Source organism: Pithys albifrons, chromosome 18, assembly GCF_047495875.1.
Source record: "Pithys albifrons albifrons isolate INPA30051 chromosome 18, PitAlb_v1, whole genome shotgun sequence".
NCBI classification, from domain to species: domain Eukaryota; kingdom Metazoa; phylum Chordata; class Aves; order Passeriformes; family Thamnophilidae; genus Pithys; species Pithys albifrons.
This window is the reverse complement of record NC_092475.1, coordinates 13,950,397-13,966,220: the sequence shown is the minus strand read 5'-3', so window position 1 is coordinate 13,966,220 and position 15,824 is coordinate 13,950,397. Positions and strand designations below refer to the sequence as shown.

Genomic DNA, 15,824 nt, shown 5'->3' with positions numbered 1-15,824 from the left:
GGGTTGGACTTGATGATCTCGGAGGTCTTTTCCAACCCCATCCATTCTATGATTCTGAAGTCAGCCCAAGCCCCCTTACCCCGTAGATGAACCTCTGGTTGAACTGCTGCATGGCCCCCTGGAGCTGGCTGCGCTGCAGCTGCCACTGCTCGTAGTTCCGCACCGACTCCAGCGTCGGCCGCTGCCACGTCGTCGTCCGCGTGAAATGGTCCACGTAGTAAATCCTGCCCATGTTGTCCACGCGGCGCTCCCAGCTTGGAGAGAAAGGACAAGGCACAGCTGTGAGAGCAGCCAGGGCAGGGGCTCACAGGCACCTGGAGGCCAACAGGGAAGGGAAGAGAAAGCACAGCAGCTTCTTCCCCTTGTACCCTCCACTAAAATTATGTCAGAGCTGGAGAAGTTTTAGGAGAGGCACTTTTATTTGTTACACTCTATGCAAAGTCAGAATCATTCCATTTTCTGTACTTTTAGGGTTGTTAGTTTTCAAGAGCTGCCCAAACTCCAATCCATGCTGTGCTGGTATTGCTGCAGTCCATTATCCCACCCAGAGCACAACACAGGGCTGCTGGATTCTCCCCAAAACACAGGAAACCCTGGCACTGGATTCTCCTATAAACACAGCAAACCCTGGCACTGGATTCTCCTATAAACACAGCAAACCTGGCACTGGATTCTCCCCAAAACACAGCAAACTCTGGCACTGGATTCTCCTGAAAACACAGCAAACCCTGGCACTGGATTCTCCTATAAACACAGCAAACCTGGCACTCTGTGCTGCTGGATTCTCCTAAAAACACAGCAGACCCTGGCACTGGATTCTCCTGAAAACACAGTAAACCTTGGCACTGGATTCTCCTATAAACACAGCAAACCCTGGCACTGGATTCTCCTGAAAACACAGCAAACCTGGCACTCTGTGCTGCTGGATTCTCCTATAAACACAGCAGACCCTGGCACTGGATTCTCCTGAAAACACAGCAAACCCTGGCACTCTGTGCTGCTGGATTCTTCTAAAAACACAGCAAAACCCCTGGCACTGGATTCTCCTGAAAACACAGCAAACCCTGGCACTGGATTCTCCTGAAAACACAGCAAACCTGGCACTTTGTGCTGTTCAATGCAAGACTTCCTCACACTGATTTGGCAGAAAGGGAAGGTTTGGACATTGGGTCTGGGGTTTTGATTTAATTTTGTGTTGGGTTGCTTTCTAATTTTCAGTTCATGTGAGATCAGGACTATTTACAAAACTTGAAAGAAAACATTAACATTCTAAGCAATACTGAACATGATCCTCTCTCTCAGTGAGTTCAAAATAACTTGAAATATGACAGGTGGACTCCCCTAATAAGACTGTCTGCCAGTTTTTGTTCTTTAATAACAATTCTCTTTACCATTCCACCTTTTTCCTTTGTAATTCTGCACAGTGTGTGAACCATTTGAGGATGAATGAAATGCAACAGAACAGCTCTTGTGGCTTTTTATATTTTTTTAAGAAACATTGAACAACTGTGAACTAAAATCACTGGCTGTTCTGATGGCAGGAGCTGGAAAAGTCTAATAACCAGAGCTGGCTTCTACATGCACAGTAAATTAGCAGCTGGGAACCCTGAGACAAGATCAAAGGCCTGTGAACAGTAACCTCAGGATAAGAGGTAACCAAGAGCATCCCTGATAGTTACCTCAATCCCAAAATACTTTTCTGTGGGTTTGGTTCTCTTTTCCACTTGGGGGTGCCTACTGCCTTTAGCTGGAATCCATTTTTCAGTCAGTGGAGGTGCACTGGCTTTATCTTTGACAGAGAATTCAGATTTGGTTATTTCTGACATTCAGCCCTTTTCCACACCATGCACTCCCTGGAGACAGCCTGGAGCACTTATTTCTATTTTTATTTACCACCATGCTTTCCAGCCTTAGTGAACTGCCAGGCCATTCCCTCCTGAAACCCCAGAGACATTCCAGATGCCCACATGATGATCCTCACCTTGGAGGAAGAGGCTCTGGCCGGTCCCACGTTGTTCTTTTCTCAACATGGTCTACATAGTAGACTCGGCCATGCTGGTCTACTCTTTGCTCCCAACTGAAAAGAAAACAAATATTTTAATCTTCCTCCAGACCAAACTACTCCAATCCCCCATCTACAGCATAAAGATGAGAAACATTTGCTTTCATAAAATGCTTATCTCTAAATGAAATGCTTGTGGAGGTGCATCAGAATGCTGCACAACACACAGTGCTACAGTGTTCACACTAACAGTTCTGTGGCAACTAAAACACAAACACCACTCTGCATGAACACCTTCCTGGGCATCTGAAGTCACAATTCATGCCTATGTGTACAATTTTAGTAAAGTTTTGTATTCAATATCAAGTCTATCAATAACCTGTTGAACAGAACCAACTTTAGACCATAATCCCCTTTTAGAGTAGCATTAATTCAATTTAAATCCTAAAAATATGCAGATTTGGCAGTGATCACATATATGCAGAGTTCACCAGAAGGGCACTGGTCACATTTTCTGCCTATGCAGCATTTGGGATAATGACTTACCCCTGTATTTACATCAAATGCAACATCCCAGGGAAAAAAGATTATGCTTATTTGCCATTTCTGAAAACAATAAAGCAACAACGTGTGTTTTCAAGACTGCTTTTACATTTCAGTTTTCCTGGGAGGTAATTTAGACCTCTCCTACCTTTTGGTTCAACTGCCTGTAAATTAAGGCAGGTACTTCAGCAATTCACATCAGATCTTTCCCTTACTCAGAGTCCAGAAACTTTTTCTTGTTATTTTTTAAAAATTTACAATCTAAATGAGAGATTTGAGGCAACAACAAACCAACCATCTGGCAAATTCCCCACGTGCCTGAAACACATGAGGAGCTGCAGTAGGAAATCCAAACCTTCAGGAGACATCACAGATCAGCCCTGGAGCAGCAGCTTTTCCTCTGCTTATCTGTACCACCATTTTCCTGCCTGACCTCATTCTAATCTGAAGACAAGAAGTTGTCACACTGTTTACAACCTGTGTTTCACTGACATGGGAACTATGGATAAGTATCAATAATATCTGAAAGACTAACTCTTTTCTTAGAATCATAGAATGGATTGGGTTGGAAAAGACCTCCAAGATCATCAAGTCCAACCCTTGGTCCAACTCCAGTCCCTTTACCAGATCATGGCACTCGGTGCCACGGCCAAGCTCACCTTAAAAACCTCCAGGGATGGGGAATCCACCCCCTCTCTGGGCAGCCCATTCCAATCCCTGAGCACTCTCTCTGCAAAGAATTTCTTTCTTATCTCCAACTTCAATTTCCCCTGGCAGAGCTTGAGCCCATCGTGCCCCCTTGTCCTATTGCTGAGTGCCTGGGAGAAGAGACCAACCCCCACCTGGCCAGAACTTCCCTTTAGGGAGTGCTGAGGTCACCTCTGAGCCTCCTCTTCTCCAGACTAAACTTCTTGAATGCTTGAAGACCAACCAGACAAAACAGTTAGGAAAAACTCCAAAGGATTATCAGGGTCATGCAGCAAAAGGTGGATGCTACCAATGCCTTGTTACACCTACTGTAAATAAAACACAGTAAAGCCAGAAGTGACAGCACAGCACACACACATTAAATATGTCCTTAAAGCCATACCCGGGTGGGAGAGGCCCTTGGCTGACTGTGGAGAGCGCCTGAGGAGGGTTGACGGGCTGGACCTGCCTGGACACGGGGGGAGTGGTGAGGGCAGGGGTGGCAGGAGCTGTTGTTGTCGCAGCCGTGGCCCCCTCGGGGCTCTGCTCTGCAGGAGTGTTGGGGGCTGTCCCGGCCGCCGACCCCGCGCTGGCCCCGTCGCTCTCCATGGAGGTGGAGGAAGGGCCGTTGGCACTGGCTGGGATGGCAGAGACACCAGGGAGAGAAGAGAAACCCTTTAAGTGACATCATCACCAGGCTGTGGTAGAAGTTGCACAGCACAAAAGCAAAGCTGCAAGAACTGCTGTTTCGAAGTGCACACAAAGCCACAACTTGCAGCTCACAGAAAGTCTGGAGAGCATTTCTGTCTCACTGTAAAAATGCTCTAATTCAGGAACTGCCATCAATAGCACAATTTTGGTATTTCTCACAGAATAAATCACATTTACATCATCTGTGTTCTTTAAACACTAAATGATGATAAACAAAAAACTCTCTCCTTGCACTGATCAGCTAATTATTTTTCATTTATTATGTGGAATAATAATTTAAAGGATGAGAAGCATAAAATTTTCAGGAAGAGACTTCACATTGCATGGAAAGAAACTATTGCAATGAGAAGGGAACACAGACATTCTTTGTATGTTTTCAGTTTTATCTGAATGCCATTTGGTGGGTGAGGTTAGAAGTTCAATACAAATTAGGCCCTGTTAACTAACTCCACTGGAGTAATGTTTAAAAGTAATTACTGTATTGTAGATCCCATCCAGACCCAGCATTTATCAACTGTAATAATGAGACTACTGAAACTGATTGCAGTGTATGGGGGTAAAGGAGTTATCCCAAAAACAACTGACTTTTCAGAACTACTGATCTTCATGTTTTGTAATTTTTAAATAATCAGATAAAAAAAATCTATCCATTTCAGCATGGAAGAGTGAAGACAGTTTTTACAGAATTTAATTAGAACTGTAGAGACAAGTAACCAGTACTTCAAACCCCAATATTATCAGCTTGAGACAGTTCTGTGAGCCCTTCAGCACATTTAATCTCAGCCTCAGTGGGTGGCTTCAGTGCAGCAGGAGAATTCCCTGGTGTGCTCCTGGCCCAGCTCCATTCCCAGGTGGAGATCTCACTGCACCACCATGAGAATTCCAGGTGGACATCACTGCACCACCATGAGAATTCCCTGCTGTGCTCCTGGCCCAGCTGCACCCCAGGTGGAGATCACTGCACCACCATGAGAATTCCAGGTGGACATCACTGCACCACCATGAGAATTCCCTGGTACCTCCTGGGCCAGCTCCACCCCAGCTGGAGATCTCACTGCACCACCATGAGAATTCCAGGTGGAGAGCACTGCACCACCATGAGAATTCCCTGGTACCTCCTGGGCCAGCTCCACCCCAGCTGGAGATCTCACTGCACCACCATGAGAATTCCAGGTGGAGAGCACTGCACCACCATGAGAATTCCCTGGTACCTCCTGGGCCAGCCCCACCCCAGCTGGAGATCTCACTGCACCACCATGAGAATTCCAGGTGGAGAGCACTGCACCACCATGAGAATTCCCTGGTACCTCCTGGGCCAGCTCCACCCCAGCTGGAGATCTCACTGCACCACCACTGAGCAGACGTGGACCCAAGACATTTCTAGTCTGAGGAACAATGATTAAACATGCACCATGTGCAAGCTAAAAACCACTCCCTCAGGAGTTCCCTGCCCCAGAAGTGAGCACCAGAAGCACAAAGAAGAGGAGCAGAACAGCTGTGCCCACTGGAATGGCACAGCCCTGCCCAGTACGCACCAGCCACCGACGGGGGTCTGCGGGGAGTGGGCGGGGGGGGCCGGGCCGGCCTGGGGGGTCGGGCAGGTTTGCAGCTCCCATTTGTGAGCAATGGAGAGTCACTGCCATTAACAGTCTTGTTTTCACTGGAAGCAGCTTCTTCAGAGCTTTCAAGGCCATTTGAGTTAGTTCTTTTAAAGGAAAAGACACAAAGAGTTGTTAAACAGTGCGTGGATGGCATTAAACTTTAACAGTGACAGAGTCACAGAATGGTTTGGGTTGGAAGGGACCTTAAAGCTCATCTCATTCCAACCCCTGCCATGGGCAGGGACACCTTCACTAGACCTGGTTCCACCGAGCCCTGTCCATGGACACATCCAGGGGTGTTGGAGAGACAGGTGAAAGACACCAGAATGCAACAGTCAGAACTGAGATTCTCACACCCACAGTAACTCTAAAGACTGATGCACCTGTAAACACACACCAACAGTGCCTCTCCTGAGGTACACAGACCCTCAGATGATAGGAAAGCTGTGAAATGGATGTATAGAACACATCACCAAAGCCTCAGCACACCTGCCTTTGGGGCCAGGCCCTGGATTTTGCTGCCCAGCTGTCCCACTTGTCTCTAATGAGATGAGGAGCTGGCTGAGACCTGGGGACAGCCTGTGTGCCTTTGCTCCACAGGGCTGGCACATGCTCACACACACAGAATGCTTCAAATCTTTAGAAAACTTACACACCAATTGTCCCCCTCAACTCAATTCTGGAACAGGCTGGAGCATTTAGGACTATGCACTGAGGTTTTGACAGACAGCTACAGATATAAGCTGCTCAACTTTGTAAGAATTAAACTATGTAGCAGTGCTGACCATTCTGTGCTGACCAGTTATACCTAGTGGAGTATATTCTGATGTATTTGTAGCTCCTTAAGCACTGTTAGAGGTATCTACATCTTTATTCTAAAGCATTTTATTTTCAGAGCATGTTGAGCAAAATGACTCAATTAAAACTGTAGTGGATTTACAGGTCAAGCACAAAGGCCACCAGTAACAAAACCAGAGGTTACAGTTTGAGCCCAGCACCTCTGAAATGACATTCCTTTAAATGTACACAAAATCAACCCCAGTAGGCAAGACTAAGAAAATTACAAGTCATAAAGGAGCAAGTAGAATCATGTACATTTGATCTCAGGATGATGGTCAAACACACTCATGGTCTGTCTCAGGTGCAGTGCTCTTGATTCCTATCACACCACACCAACCACGAAGGAAATGACTGTGGCAGTGGGTACAAATCATTCATGATCTCAAGTCTGTAAGAGCTTTAGCACAGGTTTTCACCAGGTTTCAGCCAGTCCCCCTTTTCTTTCACTACATGCCTGTGCAGAAAGTCCCTCTTTGGAGGGTGAAAATGAAACAGAACAAAAATAAACTTTCATGGGAAGACTTCAGACAACATAGACAAGATACAACCTATAAAAAAAAATAGTGCAACTTGACTTGGCTACTGCAGATGTGATCCAGGAGTGCTGTGCCCTGGACAGATCCTTAAAACACTTGTAGTACTGGGAACTAATTAAAGTAACATGGTGATCATCACACACTTATCCTACCAGGCAGCAGGGGCCATAAGCCTGAGAACACTGCAAGTGCCAGACAGCTCTGGGATCTTCTTAACAAAGCTAAATATAATTCTGATACCTCCATGCTATAAAGCAAACCTGGGTAAAAATAACCAGTGCCACCAACTTTGCAGTGGATTTATTTGTTTGTGTTTTTTTTTAATTATATATATTTTACTTGGATTGATCACTGTGAGAAAGATGAGGAACATGAAGGGAAAAAATCAAAAATCAGTCACACATGGAAGCAAACTGAGGGCACACAATGGGGTCCATATGGAAAACACTTCAATATATGTCAATATACAACCAAATAGTATTTTTGCTTAGGACATGCTCAGATCTTAGATGCTGCTGCAGGGCACAAAAGACACTTTCATAAAAGACATTTTCATTGTCTTCTTTATAAAACACACAATTTCTCCTTCAAAACTGTGAACACCAAAAAGCTGACTAGAAAAAGAAGACAAAAGTCTTACCGTGTATCACTCCTTACTCTGGAGCTTTCACTCTGTGTAGGACCTTAAATACCAGGAAGAGAAAGACAACAGAAGGATAAGCAACACTTGGAATCATTCCCAAGAGCAGCAGCACCTTTAATGCTCCCATTTCTTTCCAGTGCAGAGGTGACACACTCTGCTGTGTAAGTTTCTGTGAATACCTTTTTTTAAACCAATCCCACTGCAATACTTCCCCCTTATGGGAGATATAACAGGATATCACTTGACTGTGTGAATATTCCCAAGCACACACAGTTTAGTAACACTGTCTTTGCAGCAGTATAAAACAACATTTGTTCTCTAAGTGGAGCTGGTTTTTCATATTTTCTCCCTTTCTGTGATGACAGGCAGAGCAGAAAGGGCCAAACCCTCTCTGAAATCTCCTCTCTGGTTGGCTGAGGGCTTTGCTTTCTGGGGCTCTCCAGCCCAGACCCTTCCCTTCCTCAGTAAATTATTTAACATGAAGGCATTGGAGCAGGTACAAAACATGGCTGAGCTCCAGAAGAATTACAGCAGCTCAGCCCAGATTTGCAAATGTTTTGCAACTGCTTATTCAGCCAGCTTGGAAATATTTGTCTTTTGTGCCAGCATTTGCAAACCTTGAATATGCAGCACAGAAGGGCTCATTCACAGAGATGGCACCAATGCTTAATTTCCATAGAATTAAACACATGCCATTAACAAAGAAATCAGTTCTCAGCCCTGATGGGAACTATGGACAGATCTAGGCCAAAGACAAGGATGTACTCATGGAAAGGCTTAGGATAATGTGCTGTTAGTGGACTGTGCAAGGAAGGGATTTAATTCCAGAAAGAGACACCTTAACTCACAACCAACTCCCCAAACAATGTACTTTATTTGTCTGCTGTCCCTTCAATCTGGTACAACACGTTAGACTGCTCTGACATGGAACTTCCTCCTCCTCCTCCTCAGTGCTCCAACCCTGACTATCTGGGAATCCTCAGCTGAGCTTCTGCCCTGGCACACTGAGCCCAAAGCTGCACACAGGACTCAATGCCACTACCTGCAGGACTTCCCTCACCTTGTTCTCCACAGGTAAAGCAAGTGGAAGAAAGCACAGATGAAAATCAAGTATTGCTTAAGATGGAAATTTGCTACCTCTTCTAGGTATTTCTGCCCCTACACCTCAGCCCTGCCCTACCAGCCCAGCATTAGGCTTTTATTTACAGAAAAATCCCACATAATCAGATCATGTGATTGATCCTTTTAAAGGATCCAAAGAAAATGGATGAAAAGCTTTAAGAAATAATGGTTACAAAGCTGGAGTGTTGCTTCAGTTTTCCTGTGATACTTAGATGAAGTCTCACAACTACTTCCTCTAGTACTTGAAAAAACAACCCAGAAGCCTAAAATTTACCCATTAAGTGCCCAGCTGGTGCTACAGCAGAGTCTCCCACAATGCCTTCTAGAGAAATAACCCCTTATCTAGTTCTGCTTCACAATGGGCAGTACCTCAGAAACACTCCCTGCCTGTCCTGCACCAACGGAATCAAAATTCCTGACCTTCTGATTTTAGTGTAAATGGACATTTTACATTATTCATGTTTTTCAGATAAGAAAACAGAAGACAGAAAAAGTGGATCCCTCTCTGCAACTCTCCAGAGGGAACTAAATCTATGAATACATTTATTTAAATGGGCTAATTTAAGAAAAATTAATATAAACCCCTGTCTTCTAACAAGCAGAATACTTATTACTATGAATGCAAGATCAAACCAACTTACTTTGTGTTTTTTCTGTTTATGATGTTATTAAAATTCAGGGAAGTTAGAAACTTCCATTAAAGTTTGACATTGCCAGATAAAAGTTTGCAAAGCTCAGAAAATAAAGGTGCTGATCTTGTTTTTGTTACAGTAAGGCTGAAGGTCTTCCCTGTGAACTATCACTCCACCTCAAACAAAACAGTGTGAGATTCAGGTCTCTACAAAACAACTGCTGTTGTGGGTATTATTACAACATTGTCAAAGCTGCCCAAAAACCCCTGGCTGTGTGGGGCATGTTTGAACTGGGAGGGACTTACTCCTTGTGCTTGAGGCCTCGCCATTGGTCAGGAGCTCGGGGTCCACCTGCATCCCATCGAGACACACGGACAGGTCCCCCACCACCTCTGTGGGCTCCCTGTCACCCACCAGGTGCAGCGTCACCACCACCTGCTCCACTGCAACAGAGCACACAACAAGGGCAGTTTAGAACCACAGAATGGATTGGGTTGGAAAAGACCTCTGAGATCATCAAGTCCAACCCTTGGTCCAACTCCAGTCCCTTTACCAAATCATGGCACTCAGTGCCACGGCCAAGCTCACCTTAAAAACTTCCAGGGATGGGGAATCCACCCCCTCTCTGGGCAGCCCATTCCAATCCCTGAGCACTCTCTCTGCAAAGAATTTTTTCCTGCTCTCCAACTTCAATTTCCCCTGGCAGAGCTTGAGCCCATCGTGCCCCCTTGTCCTATTGCTGAGTGCCTGGGAGAAGAGACCAACCCCCACCCGGCCAGAACTTCCCTTCAGGGAGTTCCAGACAGTGCTGAGGTCACCTCTGAGCCTCCTCTTCTCAAGGCTAAACACCCCCAGCTCCCTCAGCCTCTCCCCACAGCACTTGTGCTCCAGTCCCTTCTCCAGCCTCGTTGCTCTTCTCTGGACCTGCTCCAGCCCCTCAATCTCTTTCCTCAACTGAGGGGCCCAGAACTGAACACAACACTCAAGGTGTGGCCTCCCCAAGGCAGAGTCCAGGGGAAGGGTCACTGCCCTGGGCCTGCTGGCCATGCTAGTTTTGATTCAGGTCAGGATCCCCTTGGCCTTCTTGGCCACCTGGGCACACTGGTGGCTCCTGTTGAGCTTCCTGTCCCTCAGTCCCCCCAGGTCCCTCTGCCTGGCTGCTCTCCAGCCACTCTGTGCCCAGCCTGGAGCACTGCAGGGGTTGGGGTGGCCAAAGGGCAGGACCTGCACTTGGCCTTGTTGAACTTCATCCCATTGCAATCAGCCCATCTCTCAAGTCCATCCAGATCCCTCTGCAGAGCCCTCCTGCCTTCCAGCAGGTCAACACTCCCGCCTGACTTGTCTCACGGGGGGAAAAAGGCCCTTTTTATTCACAGTCCACAGTGATCAAGGGGAAAATAACCCAAATCAACCCCCAGAACTACAGCTCTGCCCCTCCAGTATTTTCTGTGGGGTAAAAAAATCACTTTTGTATGTCAATATAAAATTATTTCTACTAAAAGGGGAAAACTGGAGCATAAACTTGTTGCTGCCTAAGGAAAGGATTACCATTAAAGCAGAGATTGAGCCTCACATTCCTGCAGCAATTAATGCACCTGTCCTCAGTACAGAGTTAGAAGGGGAATTCACTTATTCTTGATACAGAACAGGAATCAATTCTACCCTCTGACTAAAATGCTTCACCTTTACCTAATGACACCCAGATTCACATCTGGAATGTGAAGACTTTCCATCCCATCCCCAGACCAATGGGGCAAACAACTGGTTTCCAGTGGAACAGAACTGTGAATAAACATTCCTGCTGGAAGTGTCAGGACAAACCCCAGGGAAGCCCAGCAGGTGCCTGGGGTCAGACACAAAGCTCAGACATCCAGGGGATTCTCAGCCCGTTCAGCAGGACAGGGCAGTGCCAGGAGTGCACTCTCAGAGCTGGCCCCAGGCACCTCAACAGCCAGTGTGCCAGGGGGGAGGCAGATGTTCCTCACAGGACAGAGCAGTGTGACAGCACAAAGCTCTGCTGTGGCCACACAAGGGCTGCAATGGGAGTGCAGAATCCTGCATTTCTCCTTCCACTTCCCAGATGCACAGACTGCCCAAAGCCTGGCTAGTTCTGAGATGCATGAAATAATACAACATTAGCCCTACTGAGAACAAAAATACCTTTACACATTTCCTGTCTAGTAGCAGGAACATGTCAGAGGTTTCATTTTAAAGCTCTGTGAAAGAAAGGACTTTAATTAGCCCTTCACTCACTCTTGCAGACACCAGTAAAGTGAAAAACATCCTGTTTTCAGTGACACCATCACAGACTGTGTATAACAAAAAAAATTACTCTGAAAAAGTAGGAGGAAGCTCATAACAGCCACCTGCAGCACCTCAAGGAGCCCTTAAGGACCATCTACAGAGTTGCACACAACATTCCTGCTCATTAACAGACAATTCCTAATAAATCCTGGGGCATTCCCAGGTATCATTATCCCTGTACTTACGTTTCATACTGTTGGATTTCAAAGTCTCATGAATATCCAGAGCAGCACTGCCCAGAAGGACATCAGATTTTAATGTTTGATGGCTCCACACTCGGAAGTTTAATTTACTTACAGGAGTGACAATTCTGGAAAAAAAAAGTTGACCACTGTAAGGGCATTTGTGAACAGCCATTTCCTTCAGCTGTCATTTCAAGTTATTTAAAAACAAAGAAATAATGGTGGTAACATCAAACCATTTCTGTTTATCACACTGTCATGTGCAGTCATGTCAATCAAGACTGGTGCAAGACTGTTCATAACTGAGAACATTTTATATTATTACTATTTTAAGGGAAATATCTATAGAAAAACCACCAGCAATTCCCTAGTAATATATATTAAGTTCCATGAAAGCAACCTCAAAGCAACTTTCAATACCAATATTGCTTCTCTAAAGGAATATTCTCACATGTAAATATTTTTAAACTACTTTAATTGTGAGAAACAGGTATTACAGATGACTGTTGGTTTTCTCAGTGGACAATTTCACCCACATATGGTTGGTAAGTCCAGATTCCACATCAGGCAACCCCTTCAGACCCACCTACTAAAATGCCTCCAGGAGGAGGAACTCCTGGTCCATCCCCATGGGAAGAAGCCACTACACTCTTCCTTTCTGTCCTGACTCAGTGTAAGCAGCTATGCCAAAGCATTTCCTAAAAACAACCTGCCTCACCAGGCTCCATGTAGCACTGGTGTGAGCCTCAATAAACCTGATACACCTGAAGTGTCTCTGCTCAGCTCTCACTCACTGAGCAAACAGACCCGTGGCTTATTGCACAGCACAAACATTTCCACCAGAAAGGCAAGAAAAAAAGCTTTAAAAGCTACAAGAAAGTTCTTCTCCTCTACACTGATATGCATGAAAAGCACAAGCTTTTCTTAATATGCTTCTTTTCAATGCAAATAGTAGTAACTAAAGCTTCATATAAACTGAGTTACAGTAACAGGTAGAAAAAAGGTTTTAATCAGGCAGTAACGTTCAAGGTGCTTCAAGAATAATAATATAGAATTTAAGCATAAACAAAGCACAGAATTACAGAATGGTTTTGGGTTGGAGGGACCTTACAGCCCATCCAGTGCCACCCCTGCCACAGGCAGGGACACCTCCCACCAGCCCAGGGTGCTCCAAGCCCTGTCCAGCCTGGCCTTGGACACTCCCAGGGATGGGGCAGCTCCTCTGGGCACCTGTGCCAGGGCCTGCCCACCCTGCCAGGGAGGGATTCCTTCCCAGCATCCCATCCAAACCTTCCCTGCTTTGGCTTAAGGCCATTCCCCTTGTCCTGTCACCACATGCCCTTGGGAAAAAATCACTCCAATGTGCAAGCACAACACTGACCTTCATCCCAGACTTCCAAGGGACATTCTTAAGAGCAAACTACATTTTATAGGTCCTGTGTATCTTTTTTTCCATGCTGTGCATTTCCTCTCATCTTACAACACAAATACTGAGCTAAGCAGACCTGAACAGCTGCTTTCATCTTCAGCCTGATGTTATTTGGTACTCTGAGCACACAAACCAACGGGGAATTTGGTATTTGTGCTTGAATTTGGAGGTGCTAAGACAGAGCCAACTCCCTGTGCCATGGCAGGGCACAGAGTGGGACACAAATTGCAGCTCCACTTCTCAGCCACAGCATTTCTGAAGAACTGGAGCCTTAAGTATGACAACAAAGTTGTGCAAGGGATTGTCAGTTTAAATATTAAACCACCTTCCTGTCCTTGCTACTCACATAACTAGAGCTACCTGGATGTGCCACATACATTAATACAGAATATATTCCTTTACCAACACTGGGCACAATGCAATAGTTTGTAAATATGTGTTCCAGACTGTAGGATATTTACTCCTAAAACTACACAAATACCTCCCATCTCATGTAACATTCCACACCCTGTTTAAAATAATACAGCTCTCAAGCCCACTGGCAGTTGCATTAATTTAGCTCAAATAAATTGGAAAATAACCCAAACCTACACTGTAAGATGCTGTTTCCACTTTGGACTGTTTGTATTGTTGCACTTTTCTGTCTTCTTTGACTGTCCATCTACTGAGACTTCCACATAAGGGCTAGGTCCAAACCACTTATTCTTCTCTTTTAGTTTTGCTGAAATCACTGTGAAGAAAGAGAAAAAACAATAATTTACTCAGCAAGGTTTCAATAGTCAATAACATTTTTCACTTGTGTGTTTCAGTATTGAAGTGCCAGGTCATTGATGCCCGACAATAACACTCAAGGAAAAAAAAATCACAGCTGGACAAAAATACTTTGCATTTCAGACCATTTTACACAATCCTAAATCTCACACAAATGCCTGAAGCGACAGCACCTCTGTAACATCAGACACTAATTAGTAACAACCAGTACAAGATCCACACAAGTGCTTAGGTCTTGAAGGCAGAAAATACCCTCTAGAACCTTCTCCTGTCCATCACCAGCCAAGAGAATTCCTGGAGTTTGTTACACTTGCTTGTTAAAAAGCCCAAAGTGTGATCTGCCTCTTAGTAACTGGCCACTTAAAAAAAAAACAAACCAAAACAAAACTGCCACCACTTCTGGTGAAAAGAACATCATTAAGAAAATTACTTTTGTGCTAAGTATCAAACGAAACTTAAGAGAAAAGCTCTAACCACCTCCTCTTACAGAAACAACAACCTGGACAGGATTTGGAGCCACAGAACTTTATTCTGGGGGCTTGGTGGGTGTGTTTGGGTTTTTTGGTTCGTTGGTTTAGGGGTTCAGACTTTGTTTTAAGGATTCAGCATTGAGTGCATTGCTCCTGTCCTTCCAAACACTGTGGCAATGCTGCCTCTGCTTAAGATGTTTATCTATTCCTGACATTTGGCTCCCAGGAGTGTTCCTGGATTCCTGGACAACATTAAACTCACAACACAGCACTTAAGACACAGGTATTACCATTTCCAGTTGGCCAGTGGATTCACTCTGTTCTAACAAAGAACAACCTGCTCTCCTGTGTGTTTGTCACCCACCACATCCTTAAAAAACATGACTAATTCAGGCCCATCTGGCTAATCTGCCCAGAGTCCCTTTATAGGCTCTGCTCCTTTGGAGATTTACAGAAGCAGCTTAGCATGAACTGCTCCCCGGGGAAACCCTTCATGGATCACAGACACCTCACAGACTTTAACCCCTTCATTTGCACAAACATCCCTTCCCCTCCTGTCCCCACACCCCAGGCTACAGCAGCTCAGGCCTCCACAGCACGGGTTATCTCACAGACCTTCCCTGAGGCAGCAGAAATCAGTAGACTTGGACCTGCTTTGAAGGTTTGTTTTTGCCCAGACCCTCTGAAAGTTCACTCAAAGCTGAGGGCAGGATGGGGAGCTCAGGACAGGGCAGGGCAGGGAGGGCAGGGCAGGGAGCACAGAGGGCAGGGCAGGGAGGGCAGGGCAGGGAGCTGAGGGCAGGGCAGGGAGCACAGAGGGCAGGGCAGGGAGCACAGAGGGCAGGGCAGGGAGCACAGAGGGCAGGGCAGGGAGGGCAGGGCAGGGAGCACAGAGGGCAGGGCAGGGAGCACAGAGGGCAGGGAGCTGAGGGCAGGGCAGGGAGCTGAGGGCAGGGCAGGGAGGGCAGGGCAAGGCAGGGAGGGCAGGGCAAGGCAGGGAGGGCAGGGCAGGGAGCTGAGGGGAGGACAGGAAGCTCAGAGGGCAGGGAAGGGAGCACAGAGGGCAGGGCAGGGGGCACAGAGGGCAGGGCAGGGGGCACAGAGGGCAGGGCAGGGGGCACAGAGGGCAGGGCAGGGAGCACAGAGGGCAGGGCAGGGAGCACAGAGGGGAGGGCAGGGCAGCGAGCTCATGACAGGGAGCTGAGGGCAGGGCAGGGGAGCTCAGAGGGCAGGGCAGGGAGCTCAGGACAGGGAGCTGAGGGCAGGGCAGGGGAGCTCAGGGCAGCAGGATGGGGAGCTGAGGGCAGGGCAGGACAGGGCACACTTGTTTACACAGACAACAGTTTGCTGC

General features: G+C 46.3%; 1 protein-coding gene across 2 annotated transcripts in view; it reads right to left on the bottom strand.

Moving 5' to 3' along the window:
• Window positions 1-15,824, bottom strand: part of ITCH (itchy E3 ubiquitin protein ligase) — a 66,415-nt gene that overhangs the window by 20,437 nt on the left and 30,154 nt on the right. For both annotated transcript variants that reach the window (XM_071572577.1, XM_071572578.1), the window contains exons 3-10: window positions 13,824-13,962; window positions 11,807-11,931; window positions 9,623-9,760; window positions 7,561-7,603; window positions 5,479-5,648; window positions 3,636-3,870; window positions 1,982-2,077; window positions 80-254 (exon numbers count right to left, since the gene is read on the bottom strand). In XM_071572577.1, the coding sequence (XP_071428678.1) occupies window positions 80-254; window positions 1,982-2,077; window positions 3,636-3,870; window positions 5,479-5,648; window positions 7,561-7,603; window positions 9,623-9,760; window positions 11,807-11,931; window positions 13,824-13,962 (1,121 nt within the window). The remainder of the gene's footprint in view (window positions 1-79; window positions 255-1,981; window positions 2,078-3,635; window positions 3,871-5,478; window positions 5,649-7,560; window positions 7,604-9,622; window positions 9,761-11,806; window positions 11,932-13,823; window positions 13,963-15,824) is intronic.